Source organism: Microcebus murinus, chromosome 10 (assembly GCF_040939455.1).
Source record: "Microcebus murinus isolate Inina chromosome 10, M.murinus_Inina_mat1.0, whole genome shotgun sequence".
NCBI classification, from domain to species: Eukaryota; Metazoa; Chordata; class Mammalia; order Primates; family Cheirogaleidae; genus Microcebus; species Microcebus murinus.
The window spans coordinates 4,024,219-4,051,773 of record NC_134113.1 but is presented as its reverse complement, the minus strand read 5'-3'; the positions used below and the strand labels follow the sequence as shown (position 1 = coordinate 4,051,773).

Below are 27,555 nucleotides of genomic sequence, written 5' to 3'. Positions count from 1 at the left end.
AGCATTCTCTCTCCTACCCCTTCGAAACCCCGCCCTGGGCCCTCCCTCTGCAGAACCAGCTGCTCCCCGTCTGCCCTGTACCCTCAGGACCGGCACTGGTGTCAGCGCCACGCAATGAAACATTCTGGGAAAGGGGCAGAGGGGAGGTGGGGTTTGCCCAAGGTTCCACCGCCAAGCCCAGAGCTGTTCCTTAGGCAGGAGCCCCTCCATTTCCTGTAATAGCTCTGCACATGGGTGGGGCATGGAGGATTTTCTCTCTCAGTTAATTCTGGGCCCCAAGATAACTTGCTTAGAGTCACACAGCAGCACTGTGACCCGGTTACACCAGGGTGGAAACCCACCAGGGCTACTGAGAGTTAGGTTCATGGAATGCTGGATGTCCATCTTGTGCTCCAAGCCCACTCTCACACTCCCAGCACACCACAGCATCTTATCTGTCAGGCAGTGGGTTTCTTTTCACTGAGCCTCAGTTTACCTCTCAGGAAAATGGGCATGAGGATGTGCATCATTCACGGAGGGGGAGGCATTCTGAATGGTGTCCCAAGGCCCAGAAGTTCCAAGGGGGAAAAAAAGCAGAGCTGTCCTTGGGAGAAAGGGGTGCCATGGTCACCAAAACCTTGACAACTGGGCACGGGAATGAGGCTGGGCGCGGAGGTGCCCTCAGGCAGCGTCCTGAGGGAATGAGTGGAAGGAGGAGGCAGCGAGGCTCAGCCTCCTCAGCCACTGGCTGTCAAGAGACCCACTCCCCCACCGTATTCATGGAGGGCAGGCACCAAACCACAGGACCTCCTGGCTCATGCCTGAGGGACCTCCCCACACACGCTGGCATGTTCTACTTCTCTTGCTGAGAACTGCAACTGGCGGGTGGGACCCAGGAAATGGGTGGTGAGCTCTGGGGAGACACCAACAATCTAGCCTGGGATGAAGTCGGTGATGAAGGGAGAAGCTGGGTGAGGTGGGGAGGAATCGCAACACTGAAGAAGCCTGTGCAGATGGGGTGCTGTCTGCTATCCCAGCCACTACCGCTCTAGGCCTGGGCTTGGTGTCGTTCTCCTTGCCCTGCCCTTGCTGCCGGCCTCCTGTTTGGCTGGAAGTTAGAGCCGAACAATGGCCTTCGCTCCTGCACTTTCTGTCTTTCCTCCTGCCCACCTCATTGCCAGAGATTTGCTCTTCTGTTCTGGGCTCTGCGCCGTGGGATGACTGGGACCTGGTTCTCCACGGTTATTCTCTGGGCTTGCCACACTGGCCGGAGATGCCCCACGGGCAGCGGAAAACACCTTGGGCTGAACTCCCCAGCTCCCCTGGCTGCAGCTGTGATGAAATTTCCTCAGTGTTTAAGGATCTGGGAAGAACGTGCTCTGGATGGAAGGATTAGCCAGCAGGGACTGAGCACCAGGCTCCTGGCCTCAGCCCAGAGCTCTCAGGGCCCGAGGGATTCCTCCCAGGGTCATCTAAGGGGTCCAGAGAGGAATGCACTCGCAGAAAGGCAGGGCCAGGGGACTGCTGATGTGTGAAGGGCTGGGAGCAGGTCAGGCGAAGTCATTCCCATGACTCTCCTGAGGCTGGAGCCAGGAAATCATCACCTTCAAACATGTGGACCCCTGAGCAGTTCTTCCCTTGCTTTGACTCAGTTAGGGACATTAACACGGTTGCAGGGAGCAGGGTGACGAGAGGTCTGGCCGATGACCAGGAAGAATGGCCCACATCAATTTGCAGGAGCAGCACAGCCACCGTTACCCACATGGATGTAGACGAAGGGCACTGCCCTCTGCAGTCCACTTTCAGGGGCCCACTCTTGTCCCGAGGGCAGCTGAGCCGAGGTCTCCTCTGATTGCCTGGGTTCAGCAAGTTCTAGATGCTTAAGATCCTGAGGGGCAAATGATAACACGTGGCAGATCTTCATGGGAGCCAGAGTGGGCCCAGATGCTGTCCCAAGTACAAGGCAAAAATGCCTTCTCCCAAGATTTCTCTGTCACCACTTTGTGGCACTGCCAATGTTTCGATCCTGTCAGCTTCCAGAAGAGAAAGAGTCCTCACATTCCTCTGGGACCATGGACCTGGAAGAGCCACCATTGCTTCAGACTGTGGACCACAAACCCTTTCTCCTGCCAACCTTGATCCTTTTTTCTTTTTTAAATCTCTGAGCCTCTCTTTTGCTCTCCAGAGCACTCTCCAAGGCAACTTGGAAGTGTGTCCCCGTCTCCAACTTTGGCCCAAATAAACTCTCTATATTAACTGTGCCTCAGCTTCTTCCCTTTGGGTCCACAGAGTACAAAGAGGCCAGTGTGGTGGGAGCACAACCGGGAGGAGGCCACTAGTACAGAATCAGAGCCGGGTGGGGGAGGAAGCAGACCATTTAGGGTGTTTTCTGAGGAAGAACTGTGGCTTTTACTCTGAGTGAAATGGAAATCCATTCGAGGGTTCTGGGCAGAGTGAAATGTTGATTCATAGTTTTAAAGGCTCTAGAATGTAGGGAAGCAAGAGCAGAGGTGAACAGACAATTAAAATATTGTCTCTTGCGAAACATTGCAATGGGAGTATATTGCAGTATTCCAGGCAAGAAATTTGAATATTATGGGGAATGTTTTCTGGAAGATTCAGAGTAATTACTTTTGTTTTACAATTGAGAATAAGAAAACTAAGGGTCAGGATCTTGATGCATCATAAGTATATTTTACTAGCCCCCTGCTCCAGGAAAAAAATCGGGATATTTTGCCTTGCTAGCCTAAAGATTGTTAAACTTTTTGAACTGTCTTGAGCATCGCAAGGTGATCTAATGCCTGGCACATAGCACACAGAAAAATTTGTGGAATGAATGAATGTGTAGTCAATTATGTGGGTAAAAATGAATGACAACATCAGGTAACTTGCTTGTGCAGGGTTCATTTCTCCTGCATACTCTGGAGGTGCTTATTGTCATCTTTAAATATTAGTTGGCAAAGAATGTCAAAAGTGGCCCATTATAAACACACCCCTACTTTTCAATAGGAATGTAGCGGGTGTGTGTGTGCAAGTACGTATTTTAAGCGGTACCAAGGCAGTTTGTACCGTCCTCTATCGTAGCAGTCAACAACTGTACTCAACTGTTTGCCTCTCTCCCTCTCAACAGTCTTTTGAGTCCTTTCAGGTTTGGAGGAACCTTATCTATCTACCTCTGGCACTCAGCACGAGGCTTGGCCACAATTCTTGTTGAAAGGCATACACAAGGTAATAAAGGGCAGTGGGAAATAAAATATGTGAGTTATTAACACCAGTCAGAGAAGCCTTGTCCGATTCATTTCCCTTAGGAAAAAACACTTCTGACCCTACTGCGGTAGAATTTAGCTTCTTGACTTCGAATTGCATTCTCACCCTGTGCTGAGCGCCTGGTGAGTGATCCGGGATCGATCGATCGGTCGGTGCACAGTCAGTAGGTACTGCGGACGAGCTCGCAGGCTCTGGGACTCCAGCGGCCAGCGGGCCGGGGTGGGGGCGTCGATCAACCTACGTGAACAGCCCCCTCCGCCTGTAACTCCTCTGGGGAGCGGGGGTCCCTCCGCCTGTAACTCCTCTGGGGAGCGGGGGTCCCTCGGCCGGGCATCTCCTGGCGGGGGAGAACCTCCGTCCGCGAGCCCCTTCCCATAGGTGGACCCCTTCTCTTCAGTTGAACCCCGTTTCCCCTCCAGAAACGAAGACCCTCTTGCGCCCCCCGTCCCCACGCCCGGCAACCTCTCCCCTCGGAAGGGAGTCCTGGTCCCAGACACCCCTCAAACACCCCGAGTATCTCCCCCACCCCCCGGCCCCTGCACACAGAACTTCCGGCCGGCGCCCCCTCCTCTCAGGCGGGACTTCCGGTGGCGCCCCCTCCTCCGCCGCGTCGTCCCCCTCATCCCGCCTGAGGCGAGCCCGGGCTCTGCCTAGCGCTCTGCGGCCCGGCGGCGGCGAAGCCTCGGGGCAGTGCCGGCGGCGGCGGCGGCGGTCGGGGCAGTGCGGGGCGCGCAGTCCTCCTGCCGTTCCTCGTTTTCCTCCTCTCCCCTCCTCCTCCGCCTCCTGCTCGCCCGGCTCGGCGGCGCTGCGAGCGGCAAGATGGCGGCGCCCAGGCTGCCTCCCTCCCGGCTCTCGGGTGTCATGATGCCGGCGCCCATCCAGGACCTGGAGGCCCTGCGCGCGCTCACGGCGCTCTTCAAAGAGCAGCGGAATCGGTAACGGGGGGCTGCCCCGGGCTGGGGAGGGAGGCCCGGACCCCCACGCCGGCGCCCGGCCGGGGCCCAGCGCGCCGCCCCCCGCTAGCTGAACGCGCGGAGGCCGAGGCCTGCGCTGGCGGCGCCGGCGCCCCCCGGGCCGCGCGCCTCGCCCCCGCGGGGACGCTTGCTCCCCGGCCGCCCTCCCAGGTGCGGAGCCGTGACCCGGGAGCCCTTGGCCGCGCGCGCGAGCAGGTTTTGTTAGCTCAGCACACGCCTGGGCCCTGTCCTGCGAGGTGCCGCTCCAGGCCCCGGCTGCGAGCGGCACGGACGCGTATTCCCCCGGCGGGAGGCGCACGTTGCGGGCGTGGGAGTTGGGAGCGTGCGGGTGTTCCGGGCGCGCGGTTGCGGTGGCACTCCGCTCTGCCTGGCCGTGGGGCCCAGGCTCGCGGCCTTCTGTGCAGTGTGGAAGAGCACTGTCAGGAGAGGCCACATCTTGATTCTGCCACTGAGGGGCAAGGTAGCCGGGTAAAACACAAGGTGCCCAGAAGTCTTGACAGACCTGGATTTGGTTCCTGGACTTAAAGCTGCGTGTTATTGTGCACTTTAGCCACGCCTTAGATTTCTCGACTAATATGGGAATAAAAGATAATAACTTCATTGCTGCGTTGTACACAGGAATAAATTAAAGTGTGTGAGAATATACAGTATTTGAAGCCTTCACTCAGTGCTTGTTTGATTTTGTTGTATTCTCTGGGCCTCAGTTTGCTCATCTGTTTAATGCGAATAATGTTGAATATTAATACCGTGTTTCCCTGAAAATAAGACAGGGTCTTATATTTATTTTTCCTCAAGAAGACACCCTAGGGCTTATTTTCAGGGGATGTGTTATTTTTTTAAAGTACGGTACAATAGTGTATTCTTTATTCAAATATAGTTAAGTCATCTTCTTCTGGAACATCATCATAACTTTCTAAACCCTGAATTCCATCCTGAATTTCTTGCGACTCTGTTTCCTTTAGAATCATTGGCCTCAATCTCTCATGTTGAGCAGTAGAGCTCTCATGGGGCAGATGAGAAGGGCTGCTCATCTTCTTTACCACTTCCAGATGAAATGCATGGATTGTGCAGATTTGGTGCGTAGCCATGCGCATCACTAGGTCTTCTTTTCCAGGGAGGGCTTCTATTACGCAAATGCATAGAAATCCTGCTAGGGTTTATTTTATGGGTAGGTCTTATTTTCGGAGAATCAGGGTAGTACCTCCCTGGTGTTATTGTTATGAGGATTAAATGAGATAATGCATCTAGATCCTTAGGACATACATGATACATAGTAAATAAATATTAGCTGATACTACTATCACTTAACACATTGATTGATGATCTGTCATGTATTGGGTATTGTGCTAGGTAATGAGTTAGGAAAATAAAAGGTCCTTGCTCTGTCCTATACTAGGGACCCAAAATAATATAAAACATGGGGTTATGTAGGAAGAGCAAAGGGAGCATAGTAATAAGGAGCACGTAGATTTGGGTTGGTCCAGATGATCATCAGAGGTCCTCTTTTTAAACTAGACACCTGATTTGAGCATGCCCTGGACCTCCAATCATGGTAGAAGTGTGGAGCTGCTGAAAGGACGCTAAAAGCCCCGGGCACTTGGGCGTTTGGGGAAATATGTTAATTTAATTTAATGCTTATGCATATTGGTATGGGGATGGACCCTCCTGCTAGTGAGTAATCCAGTCATCAACCATTTATTGAACACCTACTATGAAACAGGTTCTTTGCTAGAAGCTGAGGTTACAAAGATGAATGACATGATCCTTTATTCAAGCGTAGCAGGGAATTTGCTATGTAAACACATACTAATGGAGGTCTAGGCAAGAAGAGGTGTTGGCACAGAGGGAGCACATGAATCTGTTGGATTGGTGAGCCAGGAAAGGCTTTTTAAGATTACTTCAGGTGCTTGCGTTTCAGAAGAGAGGACTAACTAGAAAGAATAGTATCTGCAAAGGGGCTATATGTTGATTTTGCCGAGCAAGTGAGAGAATTAGGTAAAGTTTCTGGTACCTTTCTGATATAACATGTAGGAGAAAATCCAAGACCCTGAGCTAGTTTATGAGGCCCTTCTTGGTCTTTTGTGAGAGGAGTTAGGGGGAGCCATTGAAAGTTTTTATCAAGGGAGTGGCATGATAAGATCTGCATAGTAGGCCGGGCGCGGTGGCTCACGCCTGTAATCCTAGCACTCTGGGAGGCGGGCGGATTGCTCAAGGTCAGGAGTTCAAAACCAGCCTGAGTGAGACCCCGTCTCTACCATAAAAATAGAAAGAAATTAATTGGCCAACTAATATATATAATATAAAAAAATCAGCCGGGCATGGTGGCTCGTGCCTGTAGTCCCAGCTACTCGGGAGGCTGAGGCAGGAGGATTGCTTGAGCCCAGGAGTTTGAGGTTGCTGTGAGCTAGGCTGACGCCACGGCACTCACTCTAGCCTAGGCAAGAAAGCGAGACTCTGTCTCAAAAAAAAAAAAAAAAAAAAAAAGATCTGCATAGTAGACAGATCTCTCTGGCTGCCATTGTGTGGAATAAAAGAGAGTGAAGCTAGAGGCAGGGAGAACTTTGAGGAGCCTGTTGCAGAAGCTCAAGCGAAAGAGAAATGTGCCTGAATTAGGATGTTGTCCATGGGGATGATTAGAATAAATATTGAGAGATATTTATAAGGTTGAATGGAGAGGACTCAGGGACCAGTTGGAATGTGCCTGAATTAGGATGTTGTCCACAGGGATGATTAGAATAAATATTGAGAGATATTTATAAGGTTGAATGGAGAGGACTCAGGGACCAGTTGGATTGTTGGGGGAGAATGAGAAAATGAGGTTGTTTCCTAGATTTGGTCTGAGTTCTTTTGGGGCTGTGTCCTTTTTCCAGGCAGAGTTTGGAGAACAGGAAGATGAACTAACGTGAAGGTCCTGCGATGATGAGACACGTAGTTGTGTGGTGGTGCGGAGAGCTCTCGGTAAGGGATTATATGGATAGGTCTTAGAATCTGTCACTGCTTCTCTGTGTCTTTGGGCAAATCACTAGGGGTCTTGTGAGGTTTGGTCCAGACTCCAGCTGCTCTGAGAGGATTCCTCCAGTTCTGACACTCAGGGATCCAGTATATGTCCTGGGGAGGGGTAGCTTCTCCTCTTAAGAGAGGGCCTAGTGCTGTTGTCTGGCATGAACGGGAATGCACACGGACTCAGGAGAGGATGGGCTGACGTGCTAGGAGGTGGATGATACATAAAGCAGAACAAAATGAGTCCCCAGAGTAGCAGATAGAAAACACCAAAGCAAAAACAGAGTGAGGAAAGTGGAACATTCCACCAAAAGATAAGAAGAATGTTAGAAATAATCTATTTTGTAATTCTTCTGAGATTTTCAATGCTATAAAACAAACTTCTGTCTGTGGTAGCCTGAGTAATAGGAACGTCATGCAGTGGAACGGGAACATGGAGACCTGTGTATTAATCCTGCTTAGTCTCTGTAGACGTCTTGTCTCTTATCTTGATCATGGGATTGATAATAGCTACTTTGTGGGATTATTGTGAGGTTCTGTAATTTTATATGTATAGCGCAGTGCTGTGTACGCATAGTAGATGCTATTTGTTTAGGACCTGCTATTCAAAAACAACTGGGCTGTTAGTGACTGAGAACCGTTTATGTTTAATCTCCTGCCTTGTGGAAGACATTGGAAGCTATTTCAAGAAGATAATGATTTATTTAATTTGGGGGTTTCCAGAGAAAGGGATCCCAGGATTTCATTACAATTTTCAGCAACGCTCAGGTGAGAGGAAATTTTTACATCCCATTGTAGTGATTTTAGATGTGCCTACAAATTCTTTGGTACTCTGTCGTTTAAGAGGAGGAGGTTAATTCTTTCCCCCTTGAGTGTGGGCTGAACTTAGTGACTTATTTCTGAAGATGAGAATATGGCAGAAGTGACAGTGTGTAACTTTTCAGATTAGGTCTGAGTTGCAGTTTCCTCTTTGCACTCTCGTGGTTCACTCATTCTGACAAAGCCAGCTGCCATGTCATGAGGACACTCACCCATCCATATGCAGAGAGCTGTGTGGTGAGGAACTGAGGCCTCTTGCCAACCACATGAAGAACCACCTTGGAAGCAGATTCTCTCGGTCCCAGTATGTGCAACCTCAGCCATGTGTGCAACCGCATGAGACCCTAAGCCACTCCCAGATTTCTCATCTTCAGACCTGTGCGAGATCATAAATGTTATTGTTTTAAATGCTAAAGTTTGAGATAATTTGCTGTATAGCAGTAAATCAAAATTCTCTATACTCTGTATTAAACATATTCTGTAAACCACATGAAGAGTCTCTTAGTCACTAAAATTCTTTAGATGGGCTGGGTGTGCTGGCTCATGCCTGTAATCCTAGCAATCTGGGAGGCTGAAGCAGGAGGATCGTTTGAGCTCAGGAGTTCGAAACCAGCCTGAGCAAGAGCGAGACCCCGTCTCTACTAAAAATAGAAATAAATTAATTGGCCAACTAAAAACATATATAGAAACAATTAGCCAGGCATGGTGGTGCGTGCCTGTAGTCCCAGCTACTAGGGAGGCTGAGGCAGAAGGATTGCTCAAGCCCAGGAATTCGAGGTTGCTGTGAGCTAGGCTGACACCACGGCATTCTAGCCTGGACAATAGAGTGAGACCCTGTCTCAAAAAAAATAAAAAATTATTTAGATGATTGCTTATGATCATAAAATGTCAGTATTAAAATACTCCCCTGCTATTTCTTCTCTGTGGAAGATAATTCTTTTTTCTCACCTATTTTACATTTGTGTTATACCTTTTGCTTGGTATAGATATCTATATATTTCACATTTATTTAACAATGATTTGTCTTGCTGTTAGTCTTTGCAAGTCATGTTAAATTCTTTCTGGAACAAAGTAAGATATAAAGACATTAAAAATTCTATTTTGGTCTTCTCCTGGAGGTTGCATTTTCTAACCCATTAGTTACCTTTATGAAGTATCCCTAAGCCTATCCAGGCCCCACAAGTAAAGTGTAGAGCCAAGCGAGATGAGTTGTTATACTCTATACCTGAGCTATTCATTAAGTAACTACTAGCCAAATGTGACTACTTAAATTTAAATTAATTGAAAATAAGTAAAATTAATAATTCAGTTCCATATTTTTAGTGCTCAGTGGCTACATACATGTGATTGTGACTGCACAGATACAGAATATTTCCATCAGGCAGAAAGTTCTGTTGGGTAATGCTGCTCTGGAATTTATTGTTTTCTATAGGGAGGATTATGTTCTGGCTCTTGAATATTCTTGAAATAATGTAACATCTGGATACTACGTTCTGTAAATTCATTTCAAACTGATAGCTCATTGCTCCTCCATCTGATAAGCTTCTTGAATAAAGTGAGCATATCACATTCACTGTATCCCTGTCATCTAGCATAGAGTGGAAAATAGTAGACACTTTCTTGTGGCATTGCTGCTGTTTGTATGGCTTATTACTCATTGTATTTGCTTGCTCTTTTTCTTACTCATGTAGACAGTAATTTTTTTATTTTTATTTTTTTAGCTTTTCTCGGTATGGCTTATTTATCCTGTTTAATCTTTGTGTAGTCAAAATTTTTTTTTTTTGTTTATCTCAAGGTTTTGTACATCCTATTTAATAGTACAGTACACACTTCCCTCCATACTTCCAAACCCCTTTACTTTATAAGCTCTATTTTTGTTTTTTTATAAGGTACTTGTTATATTCTAACATGCTGTATGATTTAATTATTCATAGTGGTTTTTAATTTATTCTCACTCTGCTGGAATGGAAGGCCTATGAAAGCAAATATGTTTGGCTGTTTTGTAATTATCCTGTTTAGATAATGCTTCTTGAATTTGATGTTTTTGAATAGTTTGAGAAATTGTCAGCTGCTATTTCTTCAAATATTGCTTCTCTCCATTCTGTCCTTTCATTCTGGAACTCCAATTACATGTATGTTAAACCTTTCACTATATTCATTGTCTCATAGGCACTTTTCTGTATTTTCCATCCTTTTTTTCTCTCCAAGCTTCTGGTTGAAAATTTTCTATTACCCTGCCTTCCAGTTTGCTATCCTCTTTTCTTCTTTATCTAATCTGCTGTCACCTATTGTGTTCTTAGTTTCAAGTATTTGCTTTTTCAGTTATTGTATTATAGAATTTCTGTTAGATTCTTTTTAAAAATAGATTTCTGTACCCTGTCAAAAATCATATTATCTTCTATCTTAAGCATATTAATTATAGTTATTTTAAAGAATGTACCTGATAACTCTTTCCATAGTCACTTTTTGTCTTTTTATGTTTATGTTTTCTTTCAAGAAATGGTGGTAGAAATAACTACATATTTAATTGAAATAAGATGAACCTTGACTCACATCTCACATTTATTTCAATATGGATTATAGACCTAAATGTAAAAACTAAAATTATAAAGTGCTGAGAAGAACACACGAGAGAATATCTTTGTGGCCTTGGGTGTAGCAGACATTTCTTATCTAGGACACAGACAACACTAACCATGTAAGGAAAATAGTGACTTTAGCAAATTAGATCATCAAAATGAAAAACTTCTCATCAAAAGACACCATTAAAAAAATGAAAAGGCAAGCCCCAGGCTTAGAGAAAGTATTTGCAATGAATGTATATATCTGACAAAGGACTTCTTTCAGAATATGTAAAGTACTCCTACAAGTCAATAAAGACTACTACAACTCAATTGAAAATGGCAAAAAACTTCTATGTTTCTCAAAGAAGGATATATAAAGACCATTAAACATATGATAAAGTGCTCAGCATCATTAGTCACCAGGGAAATGCAGTTAAAACCATAATGAGATACTTTAAAAGGCTATTATCAAAAAAATGGAAAAGAACAAGTACTGGTGGGGATGTGGAGAAATTGAAACCCCCATCCATTGCTGGTGGGAATGTAAAATGTTGTGATTACCAGAGAGGTTTGGTGGTTCCTCCAAGAGCTAAACAGAATATGACCAAGCAATTTATATACCCAAAGGAAACGAAAAAGGACAAATTTTGTATGATTCCACTTTTATGAAGTACCTAGAGTAAACAAATTCATAGAGATGGAAAGTAGATTAGAGATTACCGGGGTTTAGGGAAAAGGGAAATGGGGAGTTACCGCTTGATGGTTATGGAGTTTCTATTTGGATATTTAAAAAGTTTTGGAAATAGAAATAGTGGTGATAGTTGTACAACATTGTGGATGTAATTAAAGCCACTGAATTGTGTACTTAACAGTGGTTAGAATGGCATGTTTTATGTACTTTACGGCAATTAAAATTAACAATGTAATATATGAAAATCCACTGGGTTGTATACTTCAAATGGATGAACAGTATGCTGTGGGAATACCATTACCATATAATAACTTGAAACCTGTATGTCAATAGAGCGGTTATAAACAAAACCATATAAGATACTTCAGCATACCCATTAGAATGGCTAAAATTAAAATGACTGCACCAAATTTTGGTGAGGTTGTGAAGCATACAATTATAATAATAAAACCCCCCATATTATTGCTTTGTTTGGAATGGAGGGAAGGTGTTTAAAGTGTGAACTTTCTTCCCTCACTGCTCTTTTCATTTTATAATGAAATATCCTTTTATATGTCTTTTTCCTTACTTGATAGTTCCTTTCTTGAGGGCAAGGGCTGTCTTCTCTATGGTATCTTCTAGCAGGATGCCTGGCCCATTTTGGATACTCAGTAAATGTTGAACTGAATAGAGCAGTGACGAACCACTGGCTCCAATGAGATCGTTACTTCTTTGTGCTGACAGAGAGCCGCTCAATAATAATTACTCAAATTACTGAAAAGCTGTTAATTCAGTTTACCATGTTATTTATTCATTTCATCACTCCACATATGATATGTGCCAAGCCCTGTACTTAATGTTGCAACTATAACATATAGTTGATATGGTAAAGTGAACTATGTTTAGCTTACTTTGGACTAGGAACATAGGAATAGCTCAAGTGCTGTAATATTAAATTTGGAAATATAAATGTCTTATGCCTTCATATATACACTCCTGATTTTCCCTTAAGATTTAAGTACAATTTCACCTATTAAAAGCCATTTCTGACCTCTAGGTGCGTCTGCCCCATGTTCCCTTGGCACTGTGTGAGCACCTCTTTTAAAGAATTTCACACAAAGTATTACCTTAATTACCTGCCAACCCACTAGCAGAGCTTATTTATATCTGTATTCTTAGTATCTACTTTCAGACTAGCACAAAATGAACACTCAATAGTGTTTTTATTTCCTTGAATATTTAATTTTCTTGAATTATTAGCTATAAAATGAGAGCATAGAAGAAAGACTAGGAGGGTATAGAAAACATCAGAAGACAGATGACTATGATTTCAAGGGGTAAAAAGAAGACTTGGTATTGTTAAGTGCTTGAATAAATATGTTGACTAACTTTCATAAAGAAAGCGAATAGATTAAGCACTTTAGAGGTCAACATACCACAGAAGTAAAAAAATAAACATATCCATCTGTGTATACACACACATGAGTTTCCCCCAAACATTACTGAGCCTCTGGCCAGCAAACACACACAAAAACCCCAAAAACAAAAAACCCCACACGAGTCATCAGCTTAGTTAAGGGTGCCATATGGTGTTTTGACTCAACCATGATTCAGCTCAACTTTCTTGAGAGAGAACATCAATTAAGTTACACTATAAAAAGAACTTTTTAGAGTGTGTTGGCAATTTCCTTTATTTTTACCTATTCCGTGAGCTGGAATGCCACATGGAACCGTTTGGTAAGGTGTTCTGACTCAACTTCAAAATACAGAAGTGGTCAGTGTGAGCCACCTCTCACATTCAATTATCTTAAGTGCGTGAAGTAGACAGGAAAGAGTTTGAGCCAGCCAGTCAAAATAAATAAGGTTAGGATTGTGACCACCAGTATCCTCAGAGGAGAGTTTCTCAGCTCTTTCATTCTTCCAGTCTTTTGTAGTGGTCACTTGACCTGAGGGCTTGGTCATTGGACTACGGGCAAGGACTCGCAAAAGCAAAGGAACCCTCAGACGATCACCAAGCTGAGCTAGGCTCTCTGATGGCCACAAGCTTAGGGTGGTTATATTAGAATTAAAGAGATGATTTGCAAGTGAGTGATACTCTCATTATAGTCATTGAGGAGTTTGTAGTGCTTAGAACAGTATCTGGCACATAATGGGCACAGTTTCGGTGTTAGTTGCAATTGTTGTCATCATCTTCGTCATCATATTATAAAGCCTTATTAAGAAACATGTAAGAACACTTAAATGGTAAGATACACTATTACATTATAGGAAACCTCAATAATAGAGACATCAGTTCTTCCCAAGTTGACCTGTGGATTCAATGCCAAAATCTCAATAGGGATTTGCTAGAAGTTCACAAGCTGGTTTTCTGATTTATATGGGGAGTTCTCCTAGGTTTTCTCTCATTCCCTGGATTCTCATTCTCCTAAATCTGTACGCGAATCCTTTCCTGATTCCCCAGCTCTTAAAACCTTCCCATGTGCCCTCAGCAAAATTCCCTGGATTCTCAAGTTTCCCGAACATTCCTTTCATCTTCTTAATCTAAGCGAAATATGGCTCCCTTCTAAGGACATGCCTTTCCAGAAGGTCTTATTAGTGGGGGACTGTTTTCTCTCCTGCATTGCATGTACTGCTGGCTCAGAGGTGTGGTAGGTATTTTCCTGGATTGTCATTGTTGTCTCAGACTTTTTCCCTACATACACCCCTCCAGGTTTCACCCTCATGCCATCAGAGTGCCACTTGTTTAATCACTTTTGCAGTTAAAGAGATCTGTGGGTGATTCTACCACATTCCTTTGAAGAGTTTAGCCCTAGTTCACTGTTAACTCTGTTACTTTTTCTGTCTTAAATCTTGGTTATTTCAGTGTTTACATAGATTATCCTTTCATTACCCTGACCTCTGATTTCCTTGATGTTCTTTCCTTCGGTGAGCTTGACCCACACATCTCTGAACTTACTGAGACCTTGCTTTCACCACGGCTGCATTCCCTCCGCAGTCTGAACTTAACGGGTCCCACTCTCCGGTTACCTGTTTTGTCCTTTCTTTAGGGATCCTACTGCAATAAGTCTTCAGCCCCACAGGACCTGTGGCCTGCTGATCCTGCTACTGCCCCTTTGTTCTTCAGTCTCCTACTTAATGTTCACCTTCTCTTAATCCAGCTTAGATCTGTGGATCAGTGATAAAAACATTTCCTTGCGTACATCCTCTTTTGCCTCCTCTCTTTACTGGTTAAATACAACTTGCTGTTTCCTTTGTGCTGTACCAAGTAGCTGAACAAGGCTAGAGAAAAACACACAGCTGTGCCGACTGGTCTGACTTTACACTGATGGTCACTGACCTCAGTAAGTATTTTGAATCTCCTGCTTTCCTGGCCAATTCTTTCATGCCTTTTACTCTTTTTATTTTTATTTTTTTGAGACAGAGTCTTGCTTTGTTGCCCAGGTGAGAGTGAGTGCCGTGGCGGCAGCCTAGCTCACAGCAACCTCAAACTCCTGGGCTCAAGCGATCCTCCTGCCTCAGCCTCCCCAGTAGCTGGGACTACAGGCATGCGCCACCATGCCCGGCTAATTTTTTCTAGATATATTAGTTGTCTGGCTAATTTCTTTCTATTTTTTAGTAGAGACGGGGTTTCACTCTTGCTCAGGCTGGTTTCGAACTCCTGACCTCAAGCAATCCACCTGCCTCGGCCTCCCAGAATGCTAGGATTACAGGTGTGAGCCACCGCGCCCAGCTTTACTCTTATAAAATTTCCATTGCCTCTCCCTCATGTTCATTCTCAGCTTTCTATTTTACTGACACAATAACCAGAGGATAATTTCCAGGAACTCTCATCGCCCTCTCTACCTGCCACCTTGTATCTGTGCCCACAATGTCTTCCCTTCTCTTGCTACGAATGCTGGTTCTCCCTTGTCCGCACTGAATTCCCCCTTTTGCATGCATTTCTCCAGCAATTCCCTCCCCCTTTTCAAATAATCAGTTTTACCCTATTAGATTATTCTCATCAGTTTATAGATTTCCTTTAATTTTTCCCATCTTAAGAAAAACCTCTCCTTCCATTTCTTTAAGTGATGTTCCTTTCTAGATCCCAGAACCCAGTTCTCAGATCTCTTTTCTTTTCTACCTGTATTTACCACCATGCTACTCTCTTTCAGTCTTGTGGCTTAACTAGGCTTAACTTCCTTTCATTTGCTGTAGCATTTTTCTCCTCACAGAGGTTGTTAAAACACTGTCTAAGGAACCGCTGAGCTAAATTCAGCCCAAGCGTTTTTCTAGCTGGACTTTACATATTCATCTGCCTACTCCACATTTCCACTTGTATTTCTAATAGGTAACTCAAATTTAACAGATCCCAAACCAAACTCCTAATCCTCTCCCTCAAAGTTCTGGAGTCATCCTTGACTCCCGTTTCTTATATACCCCTCATAACAATTTATCATCAAATCCTATTGGCTCTGTCTTCAGAGCATCTGCAGGATCTGATCTCTGCTTTCCATATCTGCTGCTTCCTCTCTGTTTTAAGGAGAGCCTTCTAATTGGTCTCCTGGTATCTTCTCTTTCTCCCCCGTGATCAGCTCCTTACAGAGCAGCCAAAGGGATCCTTCGAAAATGTAAGTCACATGATGTCCTCCCTCTGCTCAGAACGTGCCGTGGCTTCACATCAGGATAAAAGCTGACGTCCTCTGTGGCCTGTGGTGCCTGTGCAGCGTGGCCCCTTTTCCCTTTCTGACTCTCGTTCTTCTTCTTTTGGCTCACTGGGCTTTATCCAGGCCAGCCCGACATGCCGCAACACCTTTGCCTCCTGTCCTAGCTCTGCTCTCAGGAAGGTGCATCATTGGGTCCCTCAACTTTGGTCTGTGCTCAATTACCACTTTTTAAATAAGGTTTTAAATAATGTGTTATATGCAAACTCTCTACCTAAGACTATAAAGACATTCTCCATATATTTCTTTCAAAGTTTTATAGTTTTGTCTTCTGTATATTTCTAAATCCATCTGGAGTTACTTTTTCGGTGTGGTTGTAAGTAAGGATCCAGTTCAGTTTTTTTCCATGTGGATAACAGTTGTTACAGCACTTTTTGTAGCACAGGCCATCCTTCCCCTCCAGGTCTTTCATGCCAACGCTGTCGTTTATCAAGTTTCCATGTACGCATAGTTCTGTTCTTGGGCTCTCTGTTCTATTCCAATGGTTTATTTTCTATCTCTGTGCCAATTTCACCTTTTCTTAGCTGCTTTCATTTAGTGTAATGTATTTGAGATTCTGTTTATTCTGATGACAGATGAATTTTTAATGTGAGGACAATGAGAAAGAGAAATCATCTGTTTTTGTTTTGAGATAGGGTCTTGTCTGTCGCCCAGGCTAGAGTGCAGTGGTGTCATAATAGCTCAGAGCAACCTCAAACTCCTGGGCTTCAGTGATCCTCTTGCCTCAGCCTCCCAACCAGCTGGGACTGCAGGCATGTACTACCATGCCTGGCTTATTTTTCTAGTTTTTTTTTTGTAGAGATGGGGGTCTTGCTCATGCTCTAGCTGGTCTCAAACTCCTGTCCTCAAGCAATCATCCCACCTCAGCCTCTCAAAGTGCTAGGATTACAGGCATGAGCCACCACGACTGGCATGTAGTTTGTGGGGATAAACTGGGATGTCTGGGACTCTTTAAAGCAGGGGTTGCAAAACAATGGTCAAATCTGGCCCAGTCCCTGTTTTTTTTTTTTTTTTTTAAGGCCCATAAGTTAAGAATGGTTTTTATGTTTTTAAATGGTTGGGGAAATAAAACTTCATGACACTTGAAAATTATATGAACTTTAAGTTTTGGTGTTCATAACTGAGTTTCATTGGAACCTGGCCAGGTTGACTCCTTGAGGTGTTGCCCGTGGCTGCTTTTGTGCTGTAAGGGCAGAGTGGAGAGGTGTAGCAGAGATTAACCATCAGAGCTTAACATACTCTCTGACCCTTTACAGAGAAAGTTTGTAATCCTGCTAATGGATGGGTCTGGGTTTGTCAGGAGCAGCTTCAGAATTGTGGATGTGACAGAAGAGTGGAGAAGAATGTAACAAAGGCAGAGATTTGAGTTCTGCACAGATCTCAAAATGTTGCCCCAGGCTGTTTGTGGCAGGAGATACAAATGTTTTTATTTTCTGTTTTTGTTCATTCCTGCCCAGTCAAATCAGTAAGCAAGATTTATGGTTTTAAATAACAACCAGCGATTGTTATTTTAATCTCTGAACTGGTGTATATTTTAATAGTTTTTCTCAGTGACAGTGGTTAAACTAAACTACTCATGCCAGTTTTTAATTAAATCTAAAGTATTAGAATAAATCTTTTAACAAGTATGAAAATCTTAGTTGTGGCATTACAATGACTCGCGTGTAGTTTTCTTTTCCCACTTGATGAATTAATTGTAAAATGTGTGTACATTTAGTATATTAGACCTATCTAACCTGTTACATATAATCACAGGTAGTTTTCTTTAATTTCACTCAAACAAGACTTGCCAAGATTAAACCCTACAGATCTGTTCAAACTTGAAGGAAATGAAATTCTACCTTTTGTATAATTCAAAGGATTTTTTTTTTCCTGTAATGTAACATTTCATTTATATATTGTCTTCAGGGTATGCATTCCTTTCTAATAGGAATGTCTAACAGTTGAATTTTAATTGTCCTTGTAAGTACTTTGTGCCTTCCATGAATGAAGTAGCTAAGCTTTTTAAAGTCTTTGTGAATATATTTTGTTAGTTTGGTTAAAGCAGAAATGACAGCAGTTATTATTATTAATAACATTTGTAATATTAGAGTGATTGACTGATCTTTACTAGGTATTTCATTGTCGTTAATCATTACACATTTTTAGCTGCATCGTCTTGACAGTCAACATAGATTTTGCAGACAGAGCACAGTAGACCTGCTTTGGATCTGTAATGCCAAATAGTTTTCTTTCAAGGCTACAGAGAAGGTAAAGATGTATATAAGAGTTAAATGCTTTCATAGAATTTACTGTTACTGAATAGAAGCTTCTTTGTCCTCATCTGGTGAAAATTGTTAATGTATTATGTAAAACTATGGGGAATAAATCTATAGCTATTTATTATGTGGCTCTAGAGGAAGAGTTTTTTTCTTTTTTTATTGCTACCTTTTATACAGGGAAGCAGACATCTAAAACATGTTCTCTGCTGTCAAGAAATTTAAAATACAGTTAATTAGGTTACAACTCCATCTCATCCCACAAGCTTGTGTCATTTAATGGGGAAGGAAAAATTAGAGGTTTGTTAAATAACAGTCAAAGGTATGTACATTATATCCACATCTTTTTTTTTTTTTTTTTTTTGAGACAGAGTCTTGCTTTGTTGCCCAGGCTAGAGTGAGTGCCATGGCGTCAGCCTAGCTCACAGCAACCTCAAACTCCTGGCTCAAGCAATCCTCCTGCCTCAGCCTCCCAAGTAGCTGGGACTACAGGCATTCGCCACCATGCCCGGCTAATTTTTTTGTATGTATATTAGTTGGCCAATTAATTTCTTTCTATTTATAGTAGAGACGGGGTCTCACTCTTGCTCAGGCTGGTTTCGAACTCCTGACCTTGAGCAATCCGCCCGCCTCGGCCTCCCAGAGAGCTAGGATTACAGGCGTGAGCCACCGCGCCCGGCCCTATATCCACATCTTAAAATGCCATTTTCCAAGTTTCTGAGTCAAGAATATGTGGATTTCTTAATGGTAAGGGGAGAGTGATCTGATGCCTCAGTATTTCCTTCTTTCAGTTGCTGCCTGAAAGAGCTCTGATTTCACTGCTCACAGGGGGCCTGGTGCCTAGCTCTGAGCATAGGCTCAGTAAGTGCTGGAATTACATAGCAAGGCTGTGATGCAGGCAGAGGCCACTCAAGAGCATGCAAACAGTCTCATCGCTGTTTTGAACTTGAACACATTGAATTAGAGGCAGTTCTTGGCCCTAGAGAGATAGAAAACAAAAATATAGTCTCTATTATTCAGGGACTTAGAGTCTAGCTGGAGAGATAGGATAAGGAAATATTATCTGTGTGGACAAATTACTCCAGCCTTATGAACAGAGTTCCAGGGCAGCGTAGCAATGGGAGCCAGTTTGCCTGGAGTAGCGGAGGAGTTTCACCAGCGCTGTGAGTTTTTTCAAAAGGTTTGAAAAGCGATGTAAGATTCTCCCAGGCAGAGAATTGGGTGGGGATGGTATGGGAAGGACATTCTACAGGTGCTAGGTGTTTTCAGGAATCCATGGGTGTGCAGTCTGGGGAGAGCAATGACAGTGAGCACAATCCCAAATTATTTTGTCTTTACATGGCAAATGTGAATTACTGTGTGCCAAATATAGAAACTGCCATGATTACTCTTTAGTAGCTATTAATAGTTATTTGGATTTCAGAAATCTGTTTGTTGGCTTTAGCTCAGTTAAACATTTTTCATTTGGTTAAAAGTATAAAGGCATAGTGCACATGACAAATTAACATGTAACATTGGGAATTATTCATAAGATAGTTCATGAACTTACTGTTCTATGATTGGAGTATCAGTTTTCCAGTTTTCCTAACAGCATTGTTCTTCTTCCATTGTGTTTAGTCTGTACCATAGTTTGATTCCAAAGATTTCAAGGGCTGACGTGGGGGAAGACCACTCACAGTGGGAAGGTGGTGCCCATGTGAGGGGCAGGTTTGTGATCCACGCTTGGAGTGGGCCAACTAGGGCAGATACAAGCAAATTACTTTATGTGTGGTTTAGTTGATTAATTTATATTCTACCTCTTTCCAGAACCAAATTTGAAGTGCCTTAAAAAAGAAATACAATTAAGAAAAAAAGATAAGGGAGGAAATTAGGAAGAAAGGAACAGCCAGAGAGAAAAAAATAAGGATTCTTGTTGTTAAACATGGGTCATAAATTTGACTCCAGATTTATTAAAGGCCCAGACAGAGAGGAAAACATAATAAATACTGTGATTTCTATAATCTATCATAAGATAAAAACACTCCACTTGGTGTCCAAGGAGTCATGGTACTGAAGCTCAGGGAGGGACAGGGGACATCCATGGAGTGTCTGTCTCTGCAGCACCCGAGCAGCTCAGTCCCAGTAGTTGAGTCCACACACAGCTCCCTGCCGGTCGGGCTCACTCCAAGGACGAAAGGCAGGAGACTGTGATCCCACGGTCCCCTGTGAGACTGTGGATAAATTCTGAGAGCAGCAGGAGAAAATTCATATGGGTCAGAATCATCTGTGAGAATCTCTTAAATTGTCTCCAGCGTGGCAATTTTTCTTCTAACATTAAAACAGATTGCTGTTTCTTTATGGGATTTATGGAATGAGGAATTTGGCTTGCATTTAGATGCCATGTTGCACAAAAAAATTATCTTCAGAGCTCTGGAATGATAGCCAGTGCAGGCAGTACTCCTGGCATGAGAGGCATGTGGAGACAGAGATGCCCACAGGCGGCAGCCACAGGTTTATCTTTCTCCCCAGGCGCACATTCCTGGTGGAAGAGCTGGCACACTTTACATTCTTCCCCCCTGCCTCCCTCCCTCTCATCTGTGTAGTTGAATATATAGAAGTTTGGTTCGAGTGTTGTGGCTTCACGGTGTCTAAGAGAGTGGGTTGTACCCTGGTCATCTAGCAGTCCTTTGTAAATACTGTTCCTCGTAATTGAACTTAGGTACGTAGTGGGTGGCAGAGGACCAGTTTATGTTCTGTCCAGAACATGAGGTACAGGTATTCTGTTCTGATTAAGGGCAGATCCAAACGCATGAACAGTCACTGAAACTGGGATTTGGGTTGTCATGGGGAGCAGAAGTACTTGGGCTAGAATGTGTCAGTTCGAATTATGGCTCTGCTGGTGATTAGCTAAGTGATGCAGGAAAGTCACTTAAACCTTGTCTCTAAGTCACTTACCTCATGTGTAAAATGGAGAGGCCAGCGTTGGCTTCATAAGGTTATTGAAGAGATTAAATGATTTAACACATGGAAAGGGACACAAACAGTGCCCAACACATACTAAGTGCTCAACATATGTAGCTCTTTTATTTTGTACTGTAAATTGAGGAGCTGGAACAGACAAGGCCAGCCTACCTTTCCACACAAATAGGTAAAAGCAATTTTCTGAATAGGACATTTGGAAATTAGATTCTTTTTTCCTGGTTTGTAACAATTTTATCCTCTTTCAGAGAAACAGCACCCAGGACTATCTTCCAAAGAGTCCTGGATATCTTAAAGAAATCGTCCCTTGCTGTTGAGCTGGCCTGCAGAGATCCGTCCCAAGTGGAGAATCTGGCTTCCAGTCTGCAGTTGATAACAGAATGCTTCAGGTGTCTCCGCAACGCGTGTATAGAGTGTTCTGCAAACCAAAATTCAATCAGGTAGTATTCCTTGTGGTTATACACGAACCTTTGATTATATTTCCTTGTATATGTGCATGCTAGTTCTTTCATACTGGTTTATCTGTTAGAAATTGTTTTGGCATTATACTGTCACCTGCTGTTACTGCAAGATTGTCCTTGACATCCACAGGGGAGAAGTCCTCTGCAGGTCTTCTTACCAGTGGAATCTCTTAGACCATATGTAATGGTACGACCTGTAATAAAGTGTGTTTAACATTAGGGATTAGATTTCTTACTTGTATTGATAACATGTTTTGAGGTATTTGGTTCTGCACAGTGACTTGAACTTGGTCTTGATTTCTTGTTCCTAGAGTATGCCTGCTTAAGTTCATATGCAGTTCTTGACCTCATTTTTCTCAGTTGTAATGTTTTAATTCATTACCATTGTGTTTACTTTGAACAAGAAGCATGTTTTTTAAATTTCTGTGAACCTGTCTATCCTTAAGACTTTGTAAAGTTCTAAGCTCTACTTCCATCTATTTTATAGTGTGCACATTTGTACACATAGTTAAAATGCGAGCAGGCATAGCCCAGTGCTGTTCTTTGCTTGTACATGTTACTATCTCCTCCCAAAATTGAGCATCTTTCCTCCTTGATTTTATGGAGTCTGCTTTTTATTAAAAATTTTTGCTTGAATGAAGTCAAAAGCCACAAATAGGATGCTCGCCTTTCTTTCCTGGACTTAAATACAGACAGACAGAGCCTCCAGGCCTCCCTGTCACTGCTGTGATCAGTGAAGTTGGGTTGATGCAGAAGCCACTTGAGGGACTCCCTTTGCCTAGGTGCTGTTATACCTGAGGCTTTGATATGATTAATGAGATCTTTAAGATCAAAGGAGAGGGGGGAAAAGCTAAAGTCCTTTAACTTCAATGCTAAACCAAACCTGCCATCCATTTGCAGATAAATGGATAGAAAAAAATATAATCTTGATAATAATAGTGAACATTTTAAAACATAACTGGTTATATGCTAGAAGCCTCTGGCTAGAGGCTTTTTTTCTTTGTCCTTTTTCAGGCAGGGAGGTGCTGTAGTGTGGGGGAAAGGAGAGCCTTAGAACAGACTATTGACTGTGGCTGCGAATTTGGAATTTTTCTAGCCTTGGATGGGAGGGAGTGAGCATTTGATGAGCCTGCCCTCAGCACTGGTGCTTTCGTCCTGGTGCTTTACTTGCAGTATCTTGTTTAATCTTTAGAACAAACCCAAGAAATAGTGTGGTACTATTTTTCCATTTTTACAGAAGAAGAAACTGTGACTTGGAGAGGTTAAATAACTTGTCGAAAAGTCACACATTGAGTAAGTGAGAGAGCCTGGGAATATCCTCTCTGCCTTTAAACATCTGACTCTAAAGCTGAGGCTCCCTTGACTGTCCCGAATCCTACATACTGGCCCTGTTGCGACAATTGCTCCATCCCTTATGCAGCCATATGACGTAGGACAAGTGATACATGCAAACTACAAAAATTCAGACGTTGCAAAGATAAATAGTATGGCAAATAAAATTTCAGTGGTCTTTTGTCAGGGCCATCAAAGCAAGGGGTGTGCTGTACTTGGTAATGATTGTGTTTTTATTGCATGTAACTTATGGTTGGGCTGAAATGAAAATGAACAGCTAAGGGTGTTAGTGTATCTGCCTCTTACCTTCTAGCATTATATTATTATTTGCTATTGATTTTCAAAGGGAAATTCCAACCACTTAGGCCAATAGCATCCAGAAAAGAATTTTTTAGTCAGAAATACAACAAAGATTACAGTAAGGACTTTGTGACCAGCCTTTCTGAGCCAGTCAATATTTGGATTACAACCAATACATATTTTTCTGGTGTTTTATTTTAATTTATTAAAGAGTTATTCAAAAGGTGTGATGCTATTAAGGTCTAAATCTTGTTACATCTTTTGTCTGAATGTTGCACTTTACGTGGACTGGAATTGTTTTTGCAACGGATATGTGGAATGAGGTATAATACAGCAAAGCAAGCAATCTGAGTCTTACGAAATGTCATGAGGTGCTCAAAGAAAACTGTTCCAAGCAGTTAGATCTGCATGTAAATGTGACCCCTATTGCAGGAGTTGCTATACTTTTTCTGCAGAGAGTCGGATAATAGTTTAGACTTTGTGAACTCTGTCAGATTTCTCAACTCTCCCGTTGTAGTGCGAAAACAGCCATAGACAGTGTGTGAATGAATGAGCGAGCCTGGCTGGGTTCCACTAAAACTTGCCTTTATGAAGATTGAAATTTGAATTTTATAAAGTTTTCACATATCATAAAATTGTATTCTCCTTTTGTTTTTTCCCTTAACCATTTAAAAAAGTGAAAATCATTCTTAGCACATTGGCCATATAGAAACAGGCAGCTGGCCCATTTGCCTGGTTTATATGGAAGCAAGAGCAGGAAGAGAGGTGGGATGACCTCTTCTTTTCTGGGGAGCAGGTACTGAGCCACTATTCTCACCTGTCTTATGCATGGGTGAAGAGAGAAGGAGCAGTGCTCTCTGGGCACCTGGCCCAGGGGTAGGGAGAGAGCACCTGGCCGTGTGCACGCCAAACCTGGGCATTTGGAAACTCCTTCCAGTAAAACTGGGCCTTGACACAGGTTTCTGGGATTTGATCCATTCAGATCAGGTTCTTATGTTTTTTTTTTTTTCTCTATACTCCCTGTCTCCACTTCCCCTTCTTTTTAAACTCACTTCAATCAATCTTTTAACTTAACATATCATCAAAATGGCTCTTGTTGGTGTCACCAGTGACCTCTGAGTTGCCAAATCCTGTGGTCAGTGTGGAGTGTTCATTTTACCAAAACTAACAGCAGCATTTATGTGGTTGATAATTCCTTCTTGGAAGGACGTCCCTCACTCAGTTATTTGGGACCTCACTACTCTTAGTTCTCCTCCTGCCCGTCTGGCTATTCTTTCTCAGTTTCCTTTGCTGGATTTTCATCTACACATCTTCTAAATGTTAACATGACACAAGCCTCAGTCTTTGGACCTCCCCCCTCTTTATCTACATTTTCTTCCTGGATGGTTTCATCCATTTCTGTGGCTAAAAATATTAGATACAGATTGCAGATTCCTAATGTTATCTGTAGCCCTGACTTTTGGCCTGAATTCCAGACTTGTATGTCATATAGCCAGCGCTCTACTCAGACTTGACATTTGGTCTGTTTTGTTCTCTGCTGTATCCCCAGAATCTCAAATGGTGCCTGGCACTGAATGTGTGTTCAATAAATAAGTGTTAGATGGGTAAACTGTATTCCTCATGCTCAGTAGCATGACCCAGAGGAAATCATTCACCCTTTTCTAGGGGAGATTTCAGTTCCCTTATTGCTCAAAGGAGAAGGGAGCTAGCTAGTCTCAAAATATATGTTCATTCAAAAAATATTTAATGCAATCTTTATGTGCCTGAAACTGGGTAGATGTTTCCATTACAATAAGGGATCATAGTCCCTGGTCTCAAGTAGTTTGTTGCCCAGTGGGATAAGTAGCCATATGGGAAATTACCTTGGCAGGGCTTTCCGAGGAAGGTGATGGAGAGGGGGTGGGGAGGTCTGTTCCCATCTTCCCACCTGTGAGCCTTGCAAAGGCAGGGGTGTGTTTAACTTGCCTGTTTTCGCCCCAAATTTAGCTGTAGACTCTTAATTACATCGTTATCTTACCTGCTTCCAAGTGCATTTCCTGAAGGGAGGGGTGGTGTAGAGGTCGAGGGTTGGGGAAGAGAATATGTTCAATTCCAGCTTTAAAACTATAGAACCTTTGTTCGAATTCATCTACTTCATAAAGTGAGGCACTGCATATGCACTTAGGGTTGGACCTGCATACTCCTTTACACTGTTCCCAGGTGCCAGTGATGCAGATCATATCACATTTAACCTTGGAGGCCCACTGCCCAGGCAAAGGTCCTCAACGAGTTTGCTGGGGACTGCATTTCTGAGAGCTGTGGCGTGGTCCTATCAGTGAGTGCAGCACTGAGCAAGAATTGTTGAATGTCAGCAGCAACATCAACACTTGGGAAAGAGAATTGTCCTACTCTGGGATCTTCATGGTTGGCTCTTTGAAAGTTCTCAGATGTTATTCCTAGTTGGCCCCCCACAATCCCCTGTGCCAATCTGGGAGAACAGGATACTTATTCTTTAGGTGTGTCTTTGCGTAGGAGTGTCTTTTTGTTCATGTTGAGAAGTGAAGAAGATAGGGAGCTGTATTAGTTTCCTGTTGTTGCTGTAACAAGTTACCACGAATTTAGTAGCTTAAAACAACAGAAATGTTTTATCTTACAGTTCTAGAAGTCAGAAGTTCAAAATCAGTCTCACTGACTGAAAGTCAAAGTATCCGTAGGGCTGGTTCCTTCTGGATGCTCTAGGGGAGAATCCATTCCCTTGTCTTTTTCTAGATAATGGAAGCTGCCTGCATTCATTGTTTCATGGCCCCATCCTCCATATTTATTTATTAAAACAAACTTTTTTTTTTAAGAGGCAGGGTCTTATTCTGTCACCCAGGATGAAGTGCAGCGGTATGATCATAGCTCACTGTGGCCTCCAACTCCTGGGCTCAAGCGATCCTCCCACCTCAATCTCCTGAGTAGCTGGAAGTACAGGCTCGACTAGTTAATTTTTTAAAAGATTTTTTGTAGAGACTGAGTCTTTCCATCTTGCCCAGGCTAGTCTTGAACTCCTGGCTTCAAGTTGTCCTCCTGCCTTGGCTTCCCAAAGTGCTGAGATTACAGGTATGAGCCACTGTGCCTGGCCCCCATTGGAATAGCATCTAACAGTCTATTTGTTTCTGACTCTGACCCTCCCGTATTCCTCTCATGAGGACCCTTATGATTACATTAGGCCCACCCGGCAAACGCAGGATAATCCCATATCAAAATCATTAATTTAATCACTTAATCACATTAATTTACTCATTTAATTTAATTTTGGTTGGTGTTTTATGAAACCAACCAAATCACAAAACAGAAACAGCCAAATGGAAGACATGCATAAGACAAGGTATGGTGGGGGCAGGGTGCTAGCTTCCATGCACTTTCTGGGTGTGTCATTCCTTGAGCACTTTGTGTTCACCAACCTGAGAGTTCTCCAGACTCTACTGTTTAGGCATTTTATGTAGGTTTCATGAGCAGGCATGATCAATTAAATCATTGGCCATTGGTAATTGAACTCAATCATGGCCCTTCTCTCTTCCCCTGAGGTCAGGGGTAGGGCTGAAATTTTCAATCCTCTAATCACATGGTTGGTTCTTCTGGCAACCAGCCACCATCCTGAAGCTATCTAGAGACCCACCCTGAGTTACATCATTAGAATAAATCAAATATGATCAAATGGGGCTTGTTATGAATAGCAAAATATGTACCTATTACTCAGGAACTTCTAAGGGTTTTAGGAACTCTGTGCTAGGAATCTGGGACAAAGACCAAATATGTGTTTCTTATACCACATCTCTTTTGTCATATAAGGTAATATTTTCATAGGTTCCAGGGTTTGGGATGTGGACATCTTGAGAGCACCATTCTGTTGCCTCACGCGGTCCACCTTTTGGCCCCTAAACATTCATGTCTGTCCCATGTGCAGAATACATTACTCCATCCCAACTTTCCCAGCTTCTCAACTATTTACAGCGTCAACTCAAGTTCAGAATGCCTTCTAAGTCTCATCAGCTAGAAAGTCCCAAATCTCATCATCAAAATCCTCTCAATTACATATATGTGAACCTCTGGGTATGATCTATCTTGGAGCAAAGTTCCTCCTCATCTGTGTACCTGTGAATCTAGAAAACAAATTTTCTGCTCCCCAAACAGACAGACACAGGATACAGTTGAACAGGCATAGGATTACAGTTTTAGACATCCCCCTTCAAAAGCAGGGAAAATGAAAGGAAAAGAGGAGCTACTGGTTCCAAGCAGCTTCAAAATCTAC

At 43.2% G+C, this 27,555-nt stretch overlaps 1 protein-coding gene and 1 pseudogene across 1 annotated transcript in view; one reads left to right on the top strand and one right to left on the bottom strand.

The window, feature by feature from the left end:
- Nucleotides 1-112: 112 nt before the first annotated feature.
- Nucleotides 113-3,869, bottom strand: LOC142873429 (protein XNDC1N-like; annotated as a pseudogene).
- Nucleotides 3,826-27,555, top strand: part of ATXN10 (ataxin 10) — a 156,453-nt gene continuing 132,723 nt past the window's right edge. The window contains exons 1-2 of the mRNA XM_012757348.2: nucleotides 3,826-4,181; nucleotides 21,438-21,629. Coding sequence (XP_012612802.2) covers nucleotides 4,066-4,181; nucleotides 21,438-21,629 — 308 coding nt within the window. The 5' untranslated portion in view covers nucleotides 3,826-4,065. The remainder of the gene's footprint in view (nucleotides 4,182-21,437; nucleotides 21,630-27,555) is intronic.